We start from the raw sequence: 26,994 nt of genomic DNA, 5'->3' as shown, positions 1-26,994 counted from the left end.
CTGCTTCCCTACCCCAGACACACGGGTTGAGTGAGAGAACAAGGTGAGAATTTGGGGGCCAAAGTAAGATGAGTAATATTAAAAGGCAGGCATAAGAGTGACTCGACAAAGATAAATGGGGTTGCTTCTTACTCCCCCTCATGCCATCCCAAAATGTGTGGGTGATAATGTGTGTGGGGAAGGGGAGTTGTCTCTTCCTGGTTTGCCATCTCTGAACCACAACTGTGGCATTTGACTTAGCATTTCTGTAGCAGCTCTTTCTACAGAGCCTGGCACTTGCCACAGCCGCCTTCTCGTGGCTTGATGGAACAGCCCTGCCCAACAAGATGAGCGGGAGCAAGCAGTCCTCGGCGTCACTAAGACTGTGCCCACCAGCATGCAAGGCCTAAGGTGAAATTTAACCTTTCTTCGTGAAGTCTTTTCTGATTCCTTCCAATTATCTATGAAATTTCCTTCCTTTCAAGGCTCAAAATATTCATCTCTAAACTCATGTCTTTTTTTTTTTTTTTACAGACCATTTGTGCAGTAGGCTCATTCTCTCACAAGGAATAATCATTAGATCATGTTCTTTCGGGGTGAGGACTGTGTCCCACTCACTGGTTACTCACCCCAAGGTCTGGCAATCATGTCCTGACCACAGTGAGTGCTCTGTGAATGCTGTTCAACAGACGTGAATGATCCCTGCCCCACATCTATGCTGGGGCCTCTCCCAGCACCTCTGTGGTGTTCTTCCAGGTGCTCCTGACCATGGTGCGTGCCCACCTCCATGGAAGGGACTAAGCAGAGGCACAGCCTTCATGTCACAGGGACAGGATATAAGCGAAGTTGGGCCAACTGATAGGGAGTTTGGATGAGGTGGTGGCTGAGGTTTCTTCTAGTTCTGAAACAATAATTCTTAAATTGTGACTAAATGGAAATAAGAGATTAGTGAATTTGGAGGGGAATAATAGATACTGAAATAACGAATAAATGAAAAGGGATTTGGGTATATTGCAGGCCCAGGGAAATTCCCAAGTATTCAGGGAAAGCGTTCTGGGGATGATACAATCTTAGCTACTCTGTGAAGAACGGGAAGACCATTTCCCAGATAGTAATATTATTGGTGGTACAACAAGGTCTGGTTCAGGAAATGTCTTAAGATAAGATCCAATGAATATAGTGTTGAGTAAATCTGACAAGGACAGCACAATAAATGCGATGAGGTAGTCTGAAAAAAAGGGACGATCTGAAAAGAGAGTGAAGTCAAGGGCACTGTGTGTGTGTGTGTAGGTGGATGATGCATAGGGTTTAGACTCAGATTAGTCTGGAATCCTGGCTGCCATGCTTATTAGCTATGTGATGCTGGATAGTTATTTAACCTAAGCTTCAGTTTCTTTATGTTTATCATGAAGATACATAGGTAGCTTCATTTGAGATTAAATGAGATAAATGATATAAATAATATATAATATCTAGCACCCATTCATTTAACAGATATTTATTGAGGATCTTGTTTGTGCTAGATAGTATGCTAAGCATTTTACATGGTAAATAATCAGAAAATGGAAGCTATAATTATTATTAGCTAAGAGGACCACACGTCCCCTTTCTCCACCCCCCTCTGCAAATTATATATCCCTTTTGATTCTAGAGTTTTGGAGAAAAAAAATGGCATTTTACTGTATATGTGAGTTCATTTATTTGCCTTTGATATATTTTGCTTAAAAAGTAAACCCAAAATTTGTCCTCAGCTTTAGGTGCACCATAAATGCAAAATAAATAAGGATTTTCTTAAAGTTTCAACTTTTTAACATAGTCTCTCATTTGTGCACAGTATCATCAAAAAGCCAAACACAGATTCTTCCCTCTTCTTGGAAAGTCATTTCCTGACATGGTACCCAAAGAGACATCTTGAAAGGGACATGCATGGTTATGTGTCCCCTCTCCAGGGACAGTCTTCTCCTGTGGATATGAAACAGGCTTTGGCAGCTGCTCAGCTATCATTAGGCCAAGGGCAAGTCAACTGCTCTCTCAGGCTTAAAATAAAGTTATCATCTCAAACCAAAAATACTAAGCATTGGACCAACAAAAGAAAGCCAACAGAGATCCAGTTATTATGAGGGATTTTTTATTGATCTTAGGAGGTTTCTCCAGTGAATACCTGAAAATTTGATTTGTATTTCTGTATGTCTGTTATTTGTATTCATGTATGCATGTACATACATAGGTATGGTATTATGGACAAATTGCTAAAAGGCCTTTGCATAAAGGCTGTTCTTTGTGTCTAGATCAGCAAACCAGAAAACTTGAATGAGGTTTGTTTTTGCTAAGCACACAACTTCTTAATACATTTCATGAGCAATCAGTTTCTGGGGGGAATGTATTAGTTTCCAATAAGGGACCAAATTATTCTTCTATTTTATATGTTGCTTGTTTTCCAACGATCTGTCTCTACCCTGGTTATAACCAAGAATAAGGTGGCAACTTCAGAGACTGTTTTCTTGAGATCCTGGCTTTATGAGAGAACCAAAGTGTCTTCAGATGGATAATTTGGGACTCATTTGGGGTCTAGGTATGTTGGTGGGAAGTTCCCCACAAGTAAGACAAAGACATAAGGGTAAGTACTAGTACATGCAAACAAGAACTCTAGAAAGTCACTCAGTCTTGGGTAAGAAGAAAGAAGGGCACACATTTATTTTTTCACCTAGTAATTTGAATATATTTTTACCATACTTAGAGGAGATCCATTTCCAAACTAATGCTTAGTTTTCTCTAATCCTGTTTATTCCTAATTGACACAATAATCTCTAGGCAGGATAAGGTATTTTCTCTCATAAATTTATAAACCTTTACAAAGAAAATAACTTTGGGGAAATTACTTCAAATGTCAAGTAACTCAAGGGACTTAATCTTGGAATTAATGTTTCTATTTTTAATGTTTTAATCCAGGCACATTTTTTTTTCCTTAAGGCCCTTCAAGTATTGATGGGACTAAATCAGCTCTCATACAAACACAGCTCATCAGAAGGGAAATCAGAACTTTCTTCCTCATTTAGCTCTTTTAAATCCAATGTTTTGTGGGAAGATGTAAGAAAATAAATAAAATCAAACCAATTAAAATACACGTGATGTGAAATGACATATTTTCTGCTCCAAAGTTTTCAACATCCCAGTTACTTAGAAACATCTGGTCACCTAAGAAAAATAGATTGAATGAAGAAATCTCAAAGTCATTCAGTTTATGATCTTGACCCTGGGTCATATACCAACTAAAATATCCCCCAAAGGTAACTGCCTATATTAGTGTTTCTGAACCTTAACTGTGCAACACTACAAAGCGTCAAATGAAATGAATTTTAAACCATTTTTGTTTGTCAAAGATGCTATATAGCACTTCCCCTATATCTATGTATCTCTCCAAAAAGGCTAGAAATTATGAGTCTATGAATTTCATTAGAAGCAGAAGCAAGGAGGGATTACTAATGTCCATTAATAGTTGGCTGCTGTAATTGCACTACTGGGTATTTACCTCAAAGATACAAATGTAGTGATCTGAAGGGGTATGTGCACCCCAATGTTTATAGCAGCAATGTCCACAACAGCCAAACTGTGGAAAGAGCCAAGATGTCCATCGACAGATGAATGGATAAAGAAGATGTGGTATATATATACAATGGAATATTATGCAGCCATCAAAAGGAATGAAATCTTGACATTTGCAACGACATGGATGGAACTAGAGGGTATTATGCTGAGCGAAATAAGTCAATCAGAGAAAGACATGTATCATATGATCTCACGGATATGAGGAATTCTTAATTTCAGGAAACAAACTGACGGTTGCTGGAGTGGTGGGGGGTGGGAGGGATGGGGTGGCTGGGTGATAGACATTGGGGAGGGTATGTGCTATGGTGAGCGCTGTGAATTGTGTAAGACTGTTGAATCACAGACCTGTACCTCTGAAACAAATAATACATTATATGTTTAAAAAAAAAAAAAAAAAAGAAGAAGATAGTAGGAAGGGAAAAATGAAGGGGGGGAAATCGGAGGGGGAGATGAACCATGAGAGACTATGGACTCTGAAGAACAAACTGAGGGTTCTAGAGGAGAGGGGAGTGGGGGGATGGGTTAGCCTGGTGATGGGTATTAAAGAGGGCACATACTGCATGGAGCACTGGGTGTTATACACAAACAATGAATCATGGAACCCTACATCAAAAACTAATGATGTAATGTATGGTGATTAACATAATAAAAAAATTTTTTTTAGACTGTAAAAAAAAAAATAGTTGGCTGCTGTTTACATAACTTTTTATTTAGGCTTTTTCTCTTTTGTGTCTGCATCATTGATTGTTCAAACTCTGTTAACTCACTTCTTTCAACTCGGCCCTCTGTGAAAATGAAGAATTATCATCATCCGTCCCTTATTTATTCTGTTACCTGTAACATCAGGAGGCAGTTAAGTCCATCTTTTTGAAGGGAGTAAATCTTTCCCCTTCAGCACCTTGAACATTGATTCATATAATGTTCTGCAATTGGCAATGTGCCTATACACAAAAATTCTCTGAAATTTACAAAATATTCTTCATCTTTTTTACACGTGAAAACTGAGTGAGATTATGTGTTAAAGTATTTGTGATAATTTCTAGTGGAGTGGCTAAAAAATGCTAAACAGCGGGCTCAAATGCAGGGAGGGGGGCGAGGGGATGGGGTAACTGGGTGATGGGCATTAAGGAGGGCACGTGTGGTGATGAGCACTGGGTGTTATACGCAACAAATGAATCGTTGAACACTACATCGAAATCTAATGATATACTACATATTGGCTAATTGAACATAATAAAAAAAATAAAAGCAACATAGTAAAAATGTTTTAACAAAATCAGAAAATTAAGATTATTTAACCAAGAAAAAAAAAAAAAGTTGTCTACCCCAAATCCTTGATCCTTTCCACTGTTTCCTGTTGACCTTCCAGAAGGTGTTTAGTCATTTACATTACTTTAGTTTATCTCTCAGTACTTTTAAGTCATGGGCCCCAATCTGAGGTAAACCTCTAGTGACGTCCAGTGAAAGCACTACCACTTTGATTTTGAATGCTGTGCTCTTGCCAAATACCCTTTTAAAATAGCCTCTTCTCATTGATTATTCATTCAACTGCCAGTTTGCCTTGACTCCTAATCATTTTTCCTGTGTTTCCTTGTACTAGCAAACAAGTAAGCATCATTATCTACTTACTTTACCTAGTTTACTATTTAGTTTACTTTCCCTCCTAAACCAGAGACCATTTATTAAGTCCTTACTATGGGCGAGACACTGTGCTTATTTCATTTCATTTAATTCTCATATAACTCCATAGGGTAAGTATTCTTATCCTATTTACAGATGAAGACACTGAGGCTCCGTATGTGTCACCTATTATTATATTAAGCTATTTGTGATTATTTCTAGAATATATCTAAGAGAATTTGAAGTCTATCTTTTAGGTTTCTCTTTGTCCCATTTATGACACAATATGTGTTCCCTTTTTCTTACGTAAATCAAAGAGATACTAAATGCCATTCTGAAAGATGAGTCACTTGCGCACATACTAGGACCCAGACCATCAGACTAACTACTCATGGCTAACATAGTAGCTGGCATGTAGGTGCTGAGTAAGGTTGTATTGAGGGCTGCTCGTGCCTTTGAGTACAAATGATGGATCTAAGTGAAAAGGCCGGGAAAAATCATCTAGAAAGGAAAAAAAAAAAAAAAAAGGAAAAATTGAAGAAAAGGAGAAAGAACGGGGAGATGTTTTTGCATGTTTCTGTTCCCTCTGAGCTGAATGCTTTCTAAAAGCAGGGTCTGTTGCTTTGCATTCTATTCCTGAGTTCTTATTGGGACTACTGTTGCTCTTTCCTGTGGGGTGGTCTCTCTGCCTAACAATCAGGCACAGAATGTTATGACAGACCCCACAGAAACAGAAACCCTCCAGTGTTGGACTTGGTGTCTCTCTGCTGGCCGTTTAAGTCATTCCAACTCACACCTGGCACAGCAGCAACACGGACGTCAGTTCTTCTATCCGTTCTCTGAACAGAATAGAAAAGAGGCCTTCCCCACCTCAATACAAAGCCTAACCCCACCATCACAGACTACTTTGCTTTCTTACAAACGCAAACCACAGCTAGTGACTAATTATGTAAGAAGTTTCTCTCCTTGGACCTCATAGCTCACTGCCTCAATTCCTCTAAACAGAGCCATCTGTTAGCCAAGGACTCAACATCAAAACATTCTTTGATGAGTCACAATTAATGACAAGTACAATGTGAGTACTGCCAGAATGATAAATTTAACACTACTCAAATATTCATCATGGACTAAATAAAGAGCCTTTTAGGTTTTGAAAACGAAATATTTTAAGGTTGAAAAAACTGCTTGGCTTTAAAAATAAACCGAATATAGTCCTGGCAGTTCCAGAGAAATCAATTGCTATTGAGGTAGTGGTAGCAAAGGTGGCATTACAGGCCTGAAAATAATCACGATCCATTTTAATAGTTGATTCAGAAAACATTGCAAATATAGTAGTGAGGTGTGCACGATGGACTAGGAGATGAGACACAAAGAGTTCTGACTCTAGCTGAGACACCAACTAGTATCTCTGGACCAGATGGTTACCAAAGTCCCTTTCAGCACTAATACTCCATCATTCTTCGAGTGTATGCTTTAGATCCATAGACATATGGTCACCTTTTGGATTTCAAGAGGACCTCACTGAATAATATTTTCTATGTTGAGATTCCTGGTATCTCTGGGATTTTTTTTTTCCTGGACATTCTTGCTTGCTAATAGACTAACAAATACAGTGAGTGGACTTTGACAGTATTTCTTTTCCCTTTCAATGGGTTCTAGTTGATAAGACCCATTATGGGGTATAAATGAAAGAGCAAGTTATTTACATTCACACTTGCTAAACTTCTCCAGTGAGATGATTATGTTTTAAAAATGAGATCCCCATAATGGAAACCAACAGTTCTCCTCTGGTCTGTTTTGCAATCAATGAAAGATAAATACAAACCAGCTCAGCAATAATGGGTTGTGGAAAAACAATTATAATTCAGAATTTGAGTCCCTTTTTATGACTTAAGAATGAGTAGCAAAAGTAGACAAATTGAAGTCTAATCTTGCGTTTGAAAAAATGTAGCCAACATAAAACTGCTATTTTATTTATGTATTTTTAAAGATTTTATTTATTTATTTGACAGAGAGATACACAGAGAGAGAGAGGGAACACAAGCAGGGGGAGTGGGAGAGGGAGAAGCAGGCTTCCCGCTGAACAGGAAGCCCGATGTGGGGCTCAATCCGAGGACCCCGGGATCATGACCTGAGCTGAAGGCAGACGCTTAATGCCTGAGCCACCCAGGTGCCCCAAAACTACTATTTTAAAAGCCTTTATGAATGCAACTTCTGTTATGACCATAAAGTAAGATGGCCATTCATTGGTAATGGATCAACTTTAAATAGATGAGTCACAAGGGATCCATCTCAGAAATGTCACTCTATATAGTGGGTCAGATGCACGATCAAAAGTCCTTATGCATATATAATAATATGATAATCTTGTGATTCCATTTTCCCTGTTCATTTCTTTGATAACTAATGCTTTCATGGCTATTGTTCCTGGAATACTTTTTTTTTTTCCTTTTTCCAAGTATGAAAACAATGCCCACAATGACAGAATTGTGACATAACAAGGTTTTTCAATTGTGGCATATTGGATTTTTCTTTTTCTTTTTTTTTTAAAGATTCTATTTATATATTTGAGAGAGAGAGAGAAAGCACAAGAGTGGGGTGAAGGGGCAGAGAAGAAGGAGACTCCCTGCTGAGCAAGGAGCCCGATGCAGGGCTCGATCCTGGGACTCCAGGATCATGATGAGCTGAAGGCAGACAGTCAACTGACTGAGCCACCCAGGTGTCCCGCTGATGTTCTTTCTTATGTGTAAGCAAACACATGTCCAGAAGCCTGCCCTTAATGTAGAGAAGATATTAACTAAAGGCCAATTCCAGATGATGATAATCCTCTTTTGACCTTGCATTCTGCTAGTTTTATGTCCTCAAGTATTGACAACATTGTGCTTTATGAGTAAAATCCGTCTATATCATTGCTTTGGGTCTCGTCTAGAAGAGGCAGCCTCGGATCGATCACTCAATAAATGAAAACACGAAACACGATTTATAGCCTGTAGCTCAGAAGACTCAGAGCTGGCAAACTAGACATAAGTGTAGGTAGAAGACTTCAGGAGAACTGAGTATAATTAGGGTTGCTAAGAACAAAAAGAGCAAGCAAAGAAAGAGGATTTGGATTGAAGGGGAGCCTCCAAAGAATTCACTAAGGGAATTCACCTAGTATAGAAAGGGATGAAGAATGGCCTGGGGATGTAGAGTGACAATTAGAGATTCCAGCTATATTTAGCCTATAACCCTTATGGCTAAGGATGCATAAGAGCAAATAGAAAGCATGGTAGCAGGGCTTGGAGAAGTGGGTAGAAGCTTTTCCTGACTCTGTTCTATACTTACGGCATCCTGATCCCCAAGAGTTAGACAGAACCATGATCCTTCATTTTGACAACCTGTCAAAGCCATATGATGTGCACTAAGAAAATACTTGCCTTTTATTGATGACGTGCCAGGCACTATACATCTATTGTGCTTAACTGTGCAAAGCAAGTAGTATTAACACATTTTCACTTCATGACCGAGGAAGCTAAGGAATAAGGAGGTCAAGTAAATTGCCAGGATTTCACACAGTTAATATGTCTAGCTTAGGATTTGAATTTAGGTCTGTGTAACACTTAAGACTGAACTTTCTCCCCACTATGCTACTCTATGAGGTACTATGTAAAATTTTAAAAAATTAAAGTTGTTTTTAAGAACCAAAGGAATACAAACTAGGTTAGTATTAATATGCTAAGTATGGCCATCAGAGACTATAAAATGCTACCTCAGTTCCAGTAATGTTTTCCCATAAATGTTAGTGAAAGTGCCCACTGTGTGCAAAGACTGGGCCTTGAGGCAGAAAGATATAAAAGTCACAATTCTTGCCTTCAAAGAGTTTACAATCTAACCGGACAGGCTAGGAAGAAAGTAACAGTAGGGGTAATTAACTATTTAATAGAATAAAAGTGATATCACAAGGGAACACATGATTCGTTGCCAAATCACACATGTTCAAAACTGAGAAAAAGGAGACATTATCTGGTCTGGAAAGGTTTAAGAAGACTTTTGGAGGAGGAACGGTTCAGGCTGCTTCCCAGGTGTTGATAAAATGGGGGCAGACATGGAGAAGAGGGGTCCTGCATTCCAGGAGAAGAAATGGGGAACAAAAACACTTGTTGCTTGGGAACTGAAAGTGTGAGAACATGAACAGGTGTGAGGGAGCTGGAAGGGAGGTTAGAGACCAGGTGGTAGAGACTTTGAAGGGTGGTTCAAGTAAACTGGATTAATCCCTCGGGCAGTGGGGATCCAGGAATGTTTTTGAACAAAGGAGTCACATGATCCAAGTGGCATTCTAGGAAGATTTCTCTGGCAGTAAATGGTAGGAAGATTGCAGAGGGGAAGAAGGAAGGCAGAAATATCAGTTGAGGAGGTGACTGTAGGCGGAGCTCCCATATCCGATGGAAGCAGAAGAAAAGAAGAGGAAGCTATTTCAGTTCTGTTCTGACAGTATAGACTTAGAACAATTTGGACCTGGTTCTGGTTGGAACTGGTTTAATGAAGTACAAATTTGGGAAAAGGAGGGGCGCCTGGGTGGCTCAGTCATTAAGCGTCTGCCTTCGGCTCAAGTCATGATCCCCAGGGTTCCGGGATCGAGCCCCGCATCGGGCTCCCTACTCTGCGGGAAGCCTGCTTCTCCCTCTCCCACTCCCCCTGCTTGTGTTCCCTCTCTCTCTGTGTATCTGTCAAATAAATAAATAAAATCTTTAAAAATACATAAATAAAATAGCAGTTTTATGTTGGCTACATAAATAAAATCTTTTAAAAAAATTTTGGGAAAAGGAGGCACAAACAACTTTGGATAGGTTTATAATTCAATTAAAATTATTTACCTTTACAGCCTTGTATAATTTCACAGGTTTCATAGTATTTTCAGAAATATTAATTCATTTATCCTCATAATGCCTGATGTGCTGGGTAAGCTTAACATTTTTTCCATTTTCCGGATATTGAAACTGAGGTTTGAAGACCTGCAGCAACTAACACAAGGTCACATTGTTAGTACGTTTTTGGGTGGAGACCTGTGTCTCATGAATGGGCTTCTGACTTCATGCTCTATGCATCTACCATTTACCATACTAACCTCAAAAGATGTGTTTTGTTTTGTTTTGTTTTTTTCCATTTTGAAGGTCCATCACCTTTGGTTTTTTTTTTTAATGGGAAATTTCAAAAGTACACAAAAGTGGAGAGAAGAGTATAATGAACTCCCATGTGCCTACTGCCCAGCTTCATCAGTGCTAAACTCACAAGCACTCTTGTCTCATCTGTCTGCCACCCACTCCAATTATTTGAAGCCAATCCTCCAAATCAGATCATGATTCTTTTTAAGTCCCAGATAATATTTTTAAGAACTCAAAATCAGTTGCATTTCTTACAGATGGAATCTTTTCCATCTTTAGCTCTAATTGAAAAACGGGGGAAGATGCAGGCTGCCTTACAGAGTACTACTTCTCTTACCAAGATGTGAGAAAGCGAAGAGCAAAACGGTTGACCCTCTTTCTCAGAAGAATTTCCTGGGTATTTCATTTTTTCAAGCTACGTCTGATACATGAAAAATGAAATATATTCCTTTTGTTCTCCTGATGCCTCTTCTTTACATTTCTTTTTTCCAAGCTGCAGAGATGACAGCCCATTTATTGTGCATGAGGTGCTTGAGGCTTTCCTAAAGGTGGTTTTAATAGAATGCCTTGTATCTATCTATGTTATTCTATTGTGTCTGAGTGTGTATGGAATATGCGGGGTGATTTTACTGGCTAAGGGAAACTGTTTTTCTCTCCATGTTCTGAGGGAAAAATACAGTCCTGTGTTTAGCAAGGTTTCCTAAATCACAAAAAGACTTCTTTTGCTAAGGACACTATCATTTCCCAATCATTTATTCTTACATTGCTTAGGGAAAAAGTCTATCTAGAATTTTAAGGTTAATAAGTGAAAAAACACTGAAAAATCTATGCTTATACCCAAATCCTATAAGTTCCATTTTTATTTGGAATTTATGCCTAAAGCAACACTACTTTATGCTTCACAGACTGAGACAGGACTGTAGATAAATGAAGACCAATGACATCTAGAGTCCTTAATACAGATTTAGAGGGAAGGATAGAGTTTGTTTACAGGCACTCCAAAGAGGGGTTTAAATTGCTTTATTCTTTAATTTTTCAGAATTTTATAGCCATGCGCATTCATTCATTCATTCAATCATTCATTCAACAAATATTTACTCAACACCTACTATGCTCATAACCTACTCTGCGTGAGGTTCTGAGGCTACAAATGATGAACAAGACAGATGAACAAGTCCTTCTCCCTGGGTGGAATTTCTCCACGTAGTTAAAATTCTAGGTAGAATGTCTACATGTAACTATTGCAATTACTTGATTCCAGAAAATTATCACATACACTCAAACACAGAAAGGTCTTGTTAAAAAGGACTCATTTTAAATGTCTTAGCCAATAAATGACTATAACTGGGCCCTGAGAGGATTGTATGTTGTCTCCAACCAAATCCATAAGACTTTCCATATAGAACATATGCCATTGATAAACCTGTGGGGAAAGGAAGAAGCTTACACTAGTTAACTGGATAGTTTGCTGGGAAAGAAAGGATGAATGACTGTACCCCTTTGTGCTAAGATTTTTCTGGAGGTAAGAACTAGAATGGTTACAGATGTGCTTTTTGCGGGGGAGATATATAATCTTATTTCTTCTGTTTCCTGATAAAAACATCTTCCTCCTCAGCCCGCTTTTCATGATGAAACCTGACAACTGACTTTAACTATTGCCCATTCACATGTCCCTTCGCCATGCTGAAGGTTCTCCTTCAGTTGTACGAGCTTGTGGAAAATGTCTGTCCTGGAGGTGTGTTCGCGGTGGGAACACGCCCTTTAGCTGGTTAGGCCCCTGGATGACACACGGGACTGAAGTCCAAGAAGACTGCCGCATACACAGACAGTCACAAGAGTGTCCTGAATGAGGCACAAACTGCGAATCACAAAGGGAAAGGCAGAAGAAAAAGGGGCAATTGGATTCTGCACTTACTACACTGTAATGTGACTGATGAACTAGATAAAGAGAGTTCTAGAATTAAAACGAGAGCCAGGTGGAGATTTCTTTTAAGATAAATCTCTAGGCCCAGAAAAAACGAGAGACGACCCAGGTCGCTGGCCTGATGAGCGCGGCCTATCTGGTGCCGGCACTCCCGCCCATTTACTCCGGCTAACGGCTTCATGCTTCTCTTCTTTGTCTTTGAAACTTTCCCCTCCCGGCACTGGGCTGGAGACAGAACACAGCTGAGGAGTCAAAAGTACTGCATCAGATGTTTGTTTTCAGCTGACGCCTTCTCCTGCTTCAACATGTATGGTATCTAAGGAAACTCACTCTTCTTGGATGTAGCATTTTACCCCGTCTGTTTCTGAAGCTCACTTCCAGGAGCCTTTCTTCAGTAAATGAGGTGTCTTTTTTCCCCAAAAGATTTTAATTGCATTGTTTGCTTTGGAAGCATATTGTAGTAATGCGATTAAAGAAATGAGAATGTAAAAGGTGTGAATCCCATCGGCGAGTAAGCTGCTGACAGGGTGGGAGGATGAAATTTAGGCTCTTTAGAAACTTACATTCTTTTGTGTCAGTAAGATGCTACTAACCTTCGACAATCAACCTAGACACACCAGGGATAACTTCCTGTACTGACCTAACCCATTAGCTCAGTATTACAGACAAAGAACATTTTCCTTCCTACACCACATGTGGTGAAATAAAATGTTCTATATGTTTATTTTTCAAGGTGAAGGAGAGATTGTTTTACAGTACTCATTTTCTGTTTATAAAATACATAAAAATCACCCATTAAAAAAAATCACCCATTATCTCAATCCCCAGAGAGTAGATCTGTTCCTATTTTGTCTTTTGTTCAAGAAAATTTCTATGCAGTAGAGTTGAAATGGAATTATATGTACAATTTCATGTCTTGCTTTTAAAGTTTCACATTTAAATACAAGGATTTTCAGCAGAAACATTTAATTGTACTTCATCTCCAAAGAAAGTTATGACAGGCACTGGATATGCCTCAGAGGTAGCAGAGCTCAGCCCTTGTTATGAGAGCCTACCAAGCATGGACGACCGCCCCATCTAGCTCATTCCCTCCAGCAGCAGCACATCACAGAATGTCACAAGGGATGGAGCTAAGGAGGCCTTCAAATGCATCGATGTTTTATTTTATTTTAAAATTCTTCTTATTTTTAAGTAATACAGGTACACCTGTACCAACACTTTATTATTTTTTATTTTTTAGAGAGAGAGTGTGAGCGGTGGGAGGGGCTGGGGGGGGAGGGAGAGAATCTTAAGCAGGCTCCACGCAGATCATGACCTGAGCCAAAATCAAGAGTTGGATGCTTAATCAACTGAGCCACCCAGGTGCCCCATCTATACCTGTATCAATACTTTTTTTATTTTAAGATTTTATTTATTTATTTTGATAGAGAGAGAGCGAGAGAGGGAACACAAGTAGGGGGAGTGGGAGAGGGAGAAGCAGGTCTCCCGTCAAGCAGGGAGCCCGATGCGGGGCTCGATCCCAGAACCCTGGGATCATGACCTGAGCCGAAGGCAGACGCTCAATGACTGAGCCACCCAGGCGCCCTGTATCAATACTTTTAAAAGTGTAATTAAATTACGCCTTCGGGTTAAAAGGAAACTGTATGCTTGGATTTTTCTTCTTCACTTTATTTTCTTGAGTTTTGATTAAATGTAACAGTGACCACAGACTAATGGGTGATAAGAATGGGCAGGGAGTTAGCATTAATGACCTGATCTCCTACCTGATGAGATCTCTGTGCATCTGATAGACCTGGGGGTCCTTTAGGAGAACAATAAAAAGCTTCCTCTTCCTCTGGGTGACTGATGCCAGATGCATGATGGAGCTACCGCAGCACTGGCTGGATTTCAGCGTTAGTTTCCCCTTTGGCCAGATGCCCTTGGTGAACTAACTAGTCTGTACAACTGTACAGTCCTGACCTAAGGGTTATGGTTTTCCAGTCTCCACATGAGTGACAGAGAGCTCACCACCTCAGAGAGATAGTCCACTCCATGTCTGAAGAGCTCTGATTGTGGCAAATCCTTAACAATAAGAAGAAATGTCTTCTATTTTTCCAAAGAAGACATCCAAATGGCCAACAGACACATGAAAAAGTGCTCAACATCACTCGGCATCAGGGAAATACAAATCAAAACCTCAATGAGATACCACCTCACACCAGTCAGAATGGCTAAAATTAACAAGTCAGGAATCAACACATGTTGGCGAGGATGCGGAGAAAGGGGAACCCTCCTACACTGTTGATGGGAATGCAAGCTGGTGCAGCCACTCTGGAAAACAATATGGAGGTTCCTCAAAAAGTTGAAAATAGAGCTACCATATGACCCAGCAATTGCACTACTGGGTATTTACCCCAAAGATACAAATGTAGTGATCTGAAGGGGTATGTGCACCCCGATGTTTATAGCAGCAATGTCCACAATAGCCAAACTATGGAAAGAGCCAAGATGTCCATCAACAGATGAATGGATAAAGAAGATGTGGTATATATATACACAATGGAATATTATGCAGCCATAAAAAACCCCGAAATCTTGTCATTTGCAACGACATGGATGGAACTAGAGGGTATTATGCGGAGCGAAATAAGTCAATCAGAGAAAGACATGTGTCATATGATCTCACGGATATGAGGAATTCTTAATTTCAGGAAACAAACTGACGGTTGCTGGAGTGGTGGGGGGTGGGAGGGATGGGGTGGCTGGGTGATAGACATTGGGGAGGGTATGTGCTATGGTGAGCACTGTGAATTGTGTAAGACTGTTGAATCACAGACCTGTACCTCTGAAACCAATAATACATTATATGTTTAAAAAAAAAAAAAAAGAAGATAGTAGGAAGGGAAAAATGAAGGGGGGGAAATCGGAGGGGGAGACGAACCATGAGAGACTATTGACTCTGCGAAACAAACTGAGGGTTCTAGAGGGGAGAGGTGTGGGGGGATGGGTTAGCCCGGTGATAGGTATTAAAGAGGGCACGTATTGAACACTGGGTGTTATATGCAAACAATGAATCATGGAACACTACATCAAAAACTAATGATGTAATGTATGGTGATTAACATAACGTAATAAAATTTAAAAAAAAAAGAAGAAATGTCTTCTTGTAACTTTTATGCACTGATCCTGGTGGTGCTTCTGAGGGAACTGAGATATCTCCTACGCGGACTCCCACATGACTACCCTTCAAACACTTGATACTTACTATACCGTGTCTTCCAAGTCTTCCCTTCCCTAGGCTGAGTACCTAATTCTTACAACTGGATCTTCATGCAACTTATTTCTAGATCTTGGTCAATGTCGCCCGTTATTCTCTGGTTTGTGAATGTTTTTTTAACTCAGAAGATGGTACTGAGCATGATACTCCAAATACATGATAACTTCATAATATAGTAAAGCTATTAAATCTTGATCTGAATGTTATATTTCCCTAATACAACCTAAACCTGCATTTGGTTTTAGAGAAATTTACACTGCTGGCCTCAATCTGTGAGTACCTAGAACCCCATTTCAAGCATTCCTTTACTAAGTCAGACCGCCCCAATCTTCTACTTGTGCAATTAACTGCTGAAACTAAATGGAGGCCTTATTATGCCTACCTCCTACACTTCTTTTTGTTGGTGTTAGCTTACTCGTTCAGTATGTTAGGATTCTGTTGAAATATATCAAATTAACTTTTTTGGAGGTTACTCCACCAGAGAAAAGGTCATAGCAATGGTGATTTCAGCTTTGAACGAGGCACTTCACTAGGATGGGGAGTCATCACCCGGAGGAATTTAACTTACAGTCATTTGAACAACCATTTCTAAAAGGTGTTGCTTAATAGATGAGCCCAATCTAGAGGGGAGATCTATGTCCTGACCCTGGGGTTTTTTTCCTCCCCAGTAGTCCTTTCACTTAGATAACAACAGAGGCCTGATCTGTAAGTGCTCTATGGGCAAAAATCACAATTCCCATGACACCTAAAGCACAACTTGGCACATAATCAGTTTTTGATAATTTGTGTTAAGCCTTTAACCTGAACTGTGGAGGGGTCTGAGGCCAACAACACTCAGTAACACAACAAAAATAAGGCACTTCTCCAATTACTGTCACATTCTCTCTAAAGATATTTATTTCTCCAGCTTCAGAGCCCTCAGTCTTATTCTTATATTTAGGCCTTTTCTTTCTCTGGGCTAACCACACCCCTTCCCTGCCCCATATTTGTTCATCTGCTCATTTACTCACCAGACAGTTCATTGCTTATTCATTTATTCATCAGATATTTATTGAGTGTTCCTCATACAGTAGTAGACACAACGTAAATGGTAAGAAAGATACGCATGTAGTCTATTGGGAAGAGACAGACGAAGAGGCCATTTTTTAAATTTTTTATTGTTATATTAATCACCATACATTACATCATTAGTTTTTGATGTAGTGTTCCATGATTCCTTGTTTGTGCATAACACCCAGTGCTCCATGCAGAACGTCAAAGAGGCCATTTTCAATGCAGTGTGATAAGTGGAACACTAAGGGTATATGGTACAGTGCTATGAAAACAACATAAGAGGGTCCCCTAGCCAAAGTGGGAGGTAAGGAGGAAAGCCTTCCCATAGGAAATAAAATCTAAGATGTGTCCTTAAGTATGAGTGGGAAGTGGCTAAGTGAGAAGGTCATGGAAAGTATTCTACGAAGAGAAGAGCATGAGCAAGGGGCTGGGAGCACAGAAACCTCTGATTGCCAACTTTTTAAAATATCATTCTGTTTTTGGTCTCTGTCCAGTTGTCTAGAAATCACATGTTGCAGGCATTCATCTAATTTTCTAGCTCTATTCTTCCTGGCCAAGTTTCCATAGGTAAACACTGCTTGAGGGGCGCTCAGCAGTGGCGGAGAAAGGGGAACCTTTGTGGCTCAGTTGTTAAGCATCTGCCTTCAGCTCAGGTCATGATCCCAAGGTCCTGGGATCAAGTCCCACATCGGGCTCCCTGCTCCATGGGAAGCCTGCTTCTCCCTCTCCCACTCCCCCTGCTTGTGTTTCCTCTCTCGCTGTCTCTCTCTCTGTCAAATAAATAAATAAAATCTTTAAAAATTAAAAATAAAAATAAACACTGCTTGCTTTTTGTGCCTTAGAGTAGTCCTGCTCCTACCTTTACCTTCCCTTTTCTTTCTTTCTTTAAGAAAGCATGGGAGTTAGTTAACTCCTTCCTACTTTCTGGCATCTGCAAGCTTTTCAGGGCAAGAGCCATGCCTTCTTCATCTTGACAGTTCAGGGTCCTGACATGGATTGGCATGCAGTAGGTATTCAACAAATGTTTGAAGTACTGAAAGGCAAAACTTAACTATTTATGAATTCTAACATGAGTAAAGAATATTCTATAAGACACAACCAGATCCATGTAGGTCTCGGACTTAGAAATCACAGAAAGCTTACTTGTAGCCACCAGAAATCAAAGGCCTACTTCTTAAATCAAAATGAATAAAAAATTGTTTCTTGAGAAATTGCTACTTGGAAATCCCTTTCACCGCTCAAAGCAAGTTCACAGAACAATGACTGAGGCTCTTGTGCCTTCTGACAACTGTCTCCCAGAGTTGCTGAGCAATCTGCCAAGGTGCCTGTCGCCTCAAAGGTGAGAACCCCAGGCTACCCACGTTCTGCCCAGTGACGCGGGAATTACCTCTCTCTTTTAATGTGCTCAGTTGGAACAGAATCACAGAATGTCCACAGCAGTGAACCGTGAGGAATCAGAGCAGATTAGCTGAGCAAAGAGATAAACTGGGCATTGCCCAAGGGACAATGACAAGTGAAGTGACCTCATGATTTGCTTTCAAATCAAAGTTCTCAAAAATTACCTAAGCTACAACATGCCAGAGCACATGAGAAAGAGCAGAGCTTCCTACTGGCACAAAGTAGGAGAGGATAAGGTTAACAAGGAATAAAAAGATGTAAAGAGGTATTTGCCCCAAAGTCTAAACTACTATTTTGAAATTCAAGAGCTAAATAAGAAGAAAAATTTTGACTACCAATAAAAACAAAAAAGAGATGAAAAACAGGAGACCATAAAATCACCTGAACAGAGATATTCTTGGTAAATAAAATGCAGGGCCAGTATGAAAGCAATGCAGAGGAAACCTGATGGGCCAATAAACACTCAAAAGAAGCTTGATCTCAGTGGTGATCAGGAACCTGCATTAAACCCACAACGAGACACCACTTTACATGCAACTAATTAGCAATATTAAAAACTCTAACACTGAAAGCCAAACAATGTTGCTGAGAGAAATTAAAGACCTAAACAAATGGAGGGAAATATATTGTGTTCATGGGTTTCCAGATGCAATATTGTTAAGATATCAATTCTCAAGTAGATCTATAGATTCAGTGCAGTGTCAAATTCTCAACAAGTTTTTTTGAAGACATTAAAAAACCAATTCTAAAATTCATGTGGCAATACAAAGGACCTAGAATAGGCAAAACAATTTTGAAAGAAGGACAAATTTGGAGGACTAATATTACCTAATTTCCAAATTTATTATAAAGCTACAGTAATTAGGACAGCGTGATATTGACAAAAAGGAAAAAAAAGACAGGTCAGCAAAAAAGAATAAATAGCCCGGAAATGAACCCACACATTTCTTCTAGGTGCTCTAGGCTGCCATCCCCCTGATTCATACATTGTTGGTTCATCACTTTCTTTCTAAGCCATCTTTGGAGGGAGAAAACTAACCATGACTTTGGCTGTTGTGTGAGAAATGGTCCTTCTGGCATTGGCTACCTGATTCTTGATTGGTGTGTACGGTGATGTGGGCCTGTAATGATAAGGGTGTCTCTTATGAGGGAAGGGATTTTACCTGACAGGCACTATCATTCTTGTCAGTGCCCACAATCTTGCAAGTTAGCAGGAGAGCCTTTACCCTCCCTGGGAATCAAGTGGGAGAGTCCTGGGAGCATAGAAGAAATTGAATTGGTCTATTTTGGCCACACCAATGAGCATCTTTGGCCTCTCCTCATCTCACCTCATCTCTGTGGATTGACACCATGGAAAACAATCTCCTTTTTTAAAAAATTTTTTAAAAAATTTTTTTATTGTTATGTTAATCACCATACATTACATCATTAGTTTTTGATGTGGTGTTCCATGATTCATTGTTTGTGTGTGTGTGTGTGTTTTTTAAAGGTTTTGTTTATTTGATAGAGACAGATAGTGACAGAGATAGTGAAAGAGAGCACAAGCAGGAGGAGAGGCAAAGGGAGAGGGAGAAGCAGGCTCCCCGCGGAGCAGGGAACCCAACGTGGGGCTCGATCCCAGGACCCTGGGATCACGATCTGAGCCACAGGCAGGCGCTTAACGACTGAGCCACCCAGGCGCCCCTGTTTGTGTGTGTTTCTTAAAGATTTTTCCATGTGGCTTCTAAGATACCATTCTCTCCGGTCTATTTCAGACTCTCTTTTCTATCCCTTAAATGTTGGTGTTCCCCAGGGTTTTTTCTTCTAATCTGTTGCTTTGTTCTGTGATGTCTTTCTGGGATTTCCCATCCAATTCTATAGCTTCAATTGCCCCTATAAAGAGATGACCCATCTCCCTCCTGAACTCCAATTTAGTTAATACCACCACAGGCAATGTTTTCCTCATTCCACATATTCTTTAAAAAGAAAGTTTTAATTTTTTCATTATAAAGGTAAATCACATTTACTCTTGAAAGATTAATGAAAGAAAATAAAAGTAATTCATAATTCCCACACATATTTTTTGTCTTACTATATCCTCATACAATTTTCTTCCATCTCAAAATATTTTTGTCTTTTCCTTTCTCCCTCTCTCTTCAGTCAACTTGTAAACATAAAAATGTTCCAAATGATAGCTGGTGTACGTAAGAGCAGATCTAGTTATATACTGGTTTCAGTGAATGTGAAATCAATATGCCTTGAAGCAAGGATAGACAAATAAAATATTAGTGAGTTGGGTATGAAGCCCCTGAAAATATTCAAAAGCCTACTTCAACACCACTCTAAAGTGTTCCATTTACTTCCATATCAGCCTCTGATAAGGTGGTTTTCATTAAACACTACATTCAAAATTTTATTTTATTTTTTTACATTCACAATTTAAAACACTGTATTATTATTCAATTATTACTCAATTATTTCATATTGAGTTTAATTTTTACAACCTGTACTGTAACTCATTTTCTTTGCATCACAAAAGCACAGTTCGTCAATTATACGATGAGTTAACTATTTTGTGGGCTAACCTAAAAATCTCACCATTATTTATTTATTTATTTATTTTAAAAGATTTATTTATTTTAGAGAGCAAGCATGCGGTGGGGAGGGGCAGAGGGAGAGGGAGAGTCTTAAGAATACTCTGCACGGAGCACAGAGCTCTATGCAGGGCTCAATCCCATGACCCTGAGATCGCAACCTGAGCTAAAACCAAGAGTTGGGCACTTAACCAACTGCACCACCCAGGTACCCCTCTCATCACAATTTATAATATTATTTCTCTGGATAAATATATTATAGGTTTCTATGAACCAATGTAGAAATTCTAAACCTATGTGTAAGTTGGGGAAGTTCCTGTACTTTCAGAGGGCTGTGGAAAATGATGGTATTTATTATTATATCTAATTCCATTTAAAAACTTTTATATGATCCCAACTGAAGTTTTAGGGACCATCCTTTATATCATCAGCCCTATTCAAACTACCCATTTGGTGATCTTTATTTTTTTCTCCATAATTTGTATTGATAATCTCCCTTTGAGATGGGGTAAGGGAATGTTTGCCATGACCAGATCCTGACTCCTAATCCTATCTTTCATCTACCATTTACTGTTCCTGGAAGATTTATGTTTCCTAGAATTCAGAGAATCTAAGCAAGTTGAGAGCTTGTAGGATGTGACACTATTTCTCTTTCCCCCTTTTCTCCTTCTATCCTCACACTGCCACACTTACTAACGTATAGCTGAAGATGTATTCTCTTGTCCCTTAAGATTTTCTTCTTCAGTGCTGTTCCTTTTCTTTCTCGAGATAGTAACTCATACATATTGGGGATGCCCTTAACATGCCCACACAAATAAGAAAAGCAAACCACGTAGGTTATTCTCCATGAATTTCAAGAGTAAGGGTAACATGTTCCCATCCACAAATGCCTTTACCACAATGGGAAAGAAGTGGACTTTAGATATGCCCTCTTTTATACAATAGGTTTCCCCTGAAGAATCTTAAGTTAATTAGAATTGAGCAATTTAAAATGCACTAAGAAAAATGGAAAATACTAAACTATGGTTTCTAGGAATGCACATTTTCTGATAAAATTACAAAAAGAAAAATGCAAGGAAGTGATTTGTATAAAAGTCAGAGTAGCAGTTACTTATCAGGGAAAGGAAAGGGCTACAATTGAGCTGGGGCACATAGATGGGGCTTGTGAACTGGGTGGCAAAGTTCTATTTCATTATCTAGGTGATTATTTTAGTGCAGGCTACTATAACAAATTACGATAGACTGGGTGGCCTAAACAACACAGATTTATATCTCAGTTCTGGAGGCTGGGAAATTGAAGATCAGGGTACCACGATGGTTGGGTTCTGGTAAGAGCCCTCTTACTGGCTTACAGATGGCTGTCTTCCTGCTGTGCCCTCATATGACAGAGAAAAAGAGAGATATCATCTCTCTGTGTCTCTTCTTATAAGGGCACCAATCCTGTTTATGAAGGCTCTACCCTCATGACCTAATTACCCCCCAAAGGCCCCACCTTCAAATACCCTCATACTGGGGATTCGGGCTTCAACATACAAATTTTGGGGGAGATACAAACATTCAGTCCATAGTTGTGGTTTTCACTTATAATAATTTATTAAGCCATTCATTTGGTTTACATGTTTTTTTGTATCTGTGTTTTATAATAAAAAGTTTTTAAAAACTGTTCTTGGTTTTTAGATAAAACATATGTCAACTTTTCTTACCTTTAAAACAAAAAGTTCTTTATCTCTCACTCTATTGAATAACATGGATTTTTTGTATGTAAAGGAAGATGGAAACTGTTCTCCAAATAGCCAATAAATAAACTTTTGCTTTTGAGGGCAATACACCGTATCATTTGCCACTACAGAAACTACTTATACAAAGGGTTCAATTTGCTTCCCATGGCATGTTCATTCAGCTCCTATAGCCCTGGGCTTTTGTAGGTAGATATTGGCCCATAATGATTTGGATTTATTCCCAAGAGCAGGAGACCACTCGGTCAATTGTTGAGGCAAAGGAATGGGACTTGAACTCAGCTTTCCATGGCTTAAAAGAGACAGCATTCTTCCAGATTCAAAATAGTTTAGTCTCCATGGATTGGGGCAGGGATTGGGGAATCTGTAAACAAACATCACCATCATTAATGACCAGAAGAAACCCAGGCAGTGATACACAAAACTACTGGATGATTTCCTTCTCTCCAGTACAGAAAGTTCAAGTGGATTGTCACGAGGCATTAGTGAAGATGCTCTGAATATTTTTGTATATTTTCCGTTTCACTAAGAATTTGTGGACTGATCTCTGCTCACTCTTACCCACTGTTCTTTACAAATGTCAGGTAAGCCTGGAAAATGTCCCAGATGGTCAAATAGGGAGATAAGGCAGAATATCCCTTATTCAACAATAACACAGGTGTCAGGCAATGATTTGAAAATCAGGACTTGAAGGACAAGGCCAATATCCAATTGGAGAAAAGAGTATTTAGGGTAAGGGAAGCAGAAGATGTCAGATTATGGTTGAATTCCAACTCCAATGAACTGCTCAGAATCCCAGATGTTCCATTTGAATTCCTCCCGTTGCCACTCTGAAATACTAGTCTATAAATTTAATTGGTTATAAGCATGATTTCCTAAGATGCTTGTTTACTCTTTTCATGTAGTATCATATTGCTTTTAATAAGGTATTCAAACCCTACGAAGTATGTTTCCAAAAAAAAATCAAAGCTAATTCACTACACTTAACACTTAAGTGCTTCTCTAAGTCAATAAAACCCGCCTCTGCTTAAGTATAACTAGGATCTCAACTATCTCAGCTCCTGTAATAGAGAATTCTCCCCTCCATTCTTGCAGAAGTCCTTCAGAAAATGGACAATGCTGATTGGGTATAAGAGAAAACCTTTAGATCACTGCTATTGGAAAAACAAATGTGTCCCTCTTTAGGAAGAGTTAGCATTAGTGAAAATAACTCATTATCTCTATCTCTTCTGGTTCCCCATTAAGTCTTTATTATCTCCCTACTCACCTCCTAACGCTTTTTTGGCCACCACTGAAGTTTATTTGGTCCCTTAAATGCTTTCTTGTCTCTGATTTTAATTATAACTTGGTCCTGACTCTCAATACTTCCTGGCTTGTGCTGCTCCATCTTTCCACTCTGATACTCTAGTCTCTTGACAATTTTCACCCTTACATATGAAACAAAGCAATCACTGTAAACATAAACACCCAAACCATACATCAGAAATCAGAGTCTTCTTGAGCTTAAGACTGGTTCCCAGTTGGAAGCACCATAGAAGACTGAAAATATATGCTATTTTAATGGAGGAGAGAGATTCAGTAAAGCTAAGGCTGGAGCTGATCCTGGCCAGACACAGTGGGTTGTGGATGGTGCTCATTTTCATGTATTCATCATATGCTATATATAAGAGGCATTTATTTATTTCTTCAAAAACATTTATTGAGCACCTACTTTGGCAGGTGCTGTGCTTGTAGCTGCAGATTAGAATAATAAGCAAAGTGGTATAATCTCTGCTGTCTTTGAATTCACAATAATAATCCACAAGTTTACCAATCCTCAGATCTACCATGTAAGTATTATAAAGGAAAATGGCAGGGACAATAGGAGAGCAATAATGAGGGAGATCTGACTTAGTTTGGGGTTTTGGGAAGGCTTCTGAGAAAGTGCTCTAATGTGAGGGAAGTATAGAAGATACCTAAGTGGACCTCTGCCAGCAGCATGTTCAAGGTAATTCAGAGGTCTGTGGGGCCAGCCAGCCTGAGTCTGCTCACCTTCAAAGTCTATGCATCACCTAAAAAAGACTCACCTCACAAAACTTCTGTGAAGGTTAATGAGCTTTCACTCTACTCCGTCCCTGAGGGTCAATCTAAATATGTGGAGGAGCCAAGGACCCCACTTGAAGAAAGCATTTCACATCTCCGATGTTACTGCGAGCCATATACAAGTTGGTGTCAGGAAATGTACTCACAAACTAAGCCCAGGATGCAGAGCTTGGTTCAATGGGGGTTAGGCAGCTATGAGTATCTCCAAAATGCACCTCCTAGATTTTTTCCAAGACTTGGTGTTATTGGTTTTGCTGGCATTGTTGGACTTCTTTTGGCTAGAGGTTCAAAAATAAAGAAGCTGGTGTATCCACCTGGATTCATGGGACTTGCTGCCTCTCTTTATTATCCACAACAAGCCATCGTATTTGTCCAGGTCAGTGGGGAGAAATTATATGACTGGGGTTTACGAGGATACATAGTTGTAGAAGATTTGTGGAAGGAGAACTTTCAAAAGCCAGGAAATGTGAAGAATTCACCTGGAAATAAATAGAATGCTCCATGCTCTGCCCATTTTAATCAGTTATAGGTAAACATTGGAAACTCCATGCAGTAAACCAGTATTTCTACAGAAAAATGGCAGAGAAGTCAGTACTGAATATAGTAAATTGGCTTTCTTCTTCAGGACAAACTATACTAGGCTTCTTTGTTATCTTGGGTGATGCCATACTGCAAGCGGACTAATCGGAAATCCTTTCACCTAGAGGTAATGTCTAGCCTTAGAACCCCTCGTTCTCAAGTTGCTATTTATGTACATAATTAAAATTCCAACTTAAAAAAAAAAAAGAAGATACCTAAGTAAAGGTAGGGTGGATGGAAGAGCCCTCTAGACAGATAAAAAACAGATATGCAAAGTCCTTGAATCAGAAAGGAATGAGACACATTCAAGGAACTGGAAGAGCAGGATAGTTGAGTGCAGAGTGGGTCAGATGTGGAATGTGGGGAAGAGATAGAGGTCAGATGGTGCAGAGCCCTGGAGACAATGTCAAGGATGTAAAATGTTATCCTAAGAGCAAAATAAGCCACTGTAAAGTTTTTAAGCAAAGGAGTGGCAGGATCAGACTGTGAATGATCAAAAGGGCATAAGATTATGGGAAGGAGTCTAGTTCCGAGGCTCTTTCAATGGCCCTGGCAAGAGATAAGAAGTGAATGGATTTGACTGTTGTTTAGAAAGTAAAATGGATAGGACTTGGTGATGGAAGAACCATGAAGAGTAATGCACAGGAGGCTCATTGGGTAGATGTAAGTCCCATTTACTGAGATAGTGCTTGTCTAAGAATTCTTCTCTAGAGAAGATAGGGGAAAAAACATATTCTCTTTCTTTGCAGAAATAGAATCACCAACTAAAGCTTATACAAGCTTTAATGAATGTCATTAACAGTAAGATTGGGTGAGGTCTTAGAATCATCTTGTATTCTAGACAAGAAAGAAATTATCTTACAGTAGTAGAAAAGATAACTGATAAGGATGTCAGAGAACTTTATAAAATGCCATATAATTAATCTGATTAAAGAAAGCATAGATCTCAAGAATTTTAAAGTAGTGAAGAAAAGCTTTTACTTAGAGAAAAATTAAATGCTTTTATATAGAATGAAGCCAAGACACTACAGTTTTTAACCTTTTTTTTTTCCATCCATTACTGTTTTTCTGTGGAGAAAATGAAAAAGAAGCACCAGAGGGTATCTTAAAGTTTCTGGAAAGGCATCACTTATGGGAAAACCTGGTAATATTAACCTAGTTCTCACTAAATGTTATGAAGAAAGTCTCTGACAGATACCATTTTGTAACTCTTGAACAAGGGACCAGCTAAAAATACCAACTTGAGACTGAATTGGTCTCTGCTTAGGCAAAGCCATGGACTAGAAAATGACAGAAAACTGCAGGTGTCCAAATATAGCATGCAGACTGTGGATTATCTAAGACAAGACTACTGAGGATTGCATAGGATTCACAGAATTGGGGGGAAAGCCTCCTGGTCCTATATACAGGGAAGCTGCCAGCAATCCTTGCTTTCTTTTTGGAGGACTCAATTTTTATACTTCACTGGAGGAGAAATGGAATTTCAGTATCCCCCCCTAAGAAGTTCTTAAAGAATGCTTTGGTTTTTCATGAATTATACTTAAGTGGTGTTTTTTAAAGAAAGAAAACAGAAAAGAAAAAGAAAATTATTATCTTACAATAGACTTCTGGTATGTTTCCTGAAGAACAGAAAGTAATGTTTATTTATCAGTGTATATGATTTAAGATTTAAAATATTTATTAATTGATGCTAAACTTTACTTGGAAAGGTAAAACTAATTTCAAAAAGAAAAAAAAAAGACAAAAGATTCACTTGTAAACTTAATTTCCCAAAGTTTATTTTTCAAATCTTCTCATTTTTTTAAGATAATCTTTCCCTTCTCATTACCCTGGGAATGGATGCATCTAAACATAACCAAAACAGGTGCTTTCTGTACATTTTTGTCCTAGTCTTCAGGGCAAATCTTAACCTAAATCAATAATGGGATTTTTCTGTATCTTCTTCATAGGGCCTTTGACTATTTTAAAAAGAGAATGCTACTATGAAAGGTACTCATGGATAATTCTTTATGTCTCCAGTCTATAGCCTAGATAGGACTGTCTTCAT

The 26,994-nt window shown here is 39.1% G+C and overlaps 2 protein-coding genes and 1 long non-coding RNA gene across 7 annotated transcripts in view; 2 read left to right on the top strand and 1 right to left on the bottom strand.

Annotated features, from left to right (window-relative positions):
* The window catches only part of FRMD5 (FERM domain containing 5), a 307,695-nt gene that overhangs the window by 70,641 nt on the left and 210,060 nt on the right, over nt 1–26,994 (bottom strand). The window lies entirely within an intron of this gene.
* On the top strand, nt 160–3,103 carry LOC118553083 (uncharacterized). Its single transcript, XR_013450151.1, has 2 exons — nt 160–750; nt 1,814–3,103. It is a non-coding gene; the product is annotated as an uncharacterized LOC118553083 (long non-coding RNA).
* LOC118553081 (MICOS complex subunit MIC26) lies at nt 24,249–25,118 on the top strand. The gene has a single exon (XM_036119980.2). The coding sequence runs from the start codon at nt 24,265–24,267 to the stop codon at nt 24,859–24,861; it is 597 nt and encodes a 198-aa protein (XP_035975873.1). The 5' UTR covers nt 24,249–24,264; the 3' UTR covers nt 24,862–25,118.

This window comes from Halichoerus grypus, chromosome 8 (assembly GCF_964656455.1).
Source record: "Halichoerus grypus chromosome 8, mHalGry1.hap1.1, whole genome shotgun sequence".
Taxonomy (NCBI): Eukaryota; Metazoa; Chordata; class Mammalia; order Carnivora; family Phocidae; genus Halichoerus; species Halichoerus grypus.
This window is presented reverse-complemented; position numbering and strand designations above follow the sequence as displayed.

Bases quoted from the DNA above. Each gene is read 5' to 3' on its own strand.
- LOC118553081 (XM_036119980.2), top strand. From the start codon at position 24,265: ATGTTCAAGGTAATTCAGAGGTCTGTGGGGCCAGCCAGCCTGAGTCTG.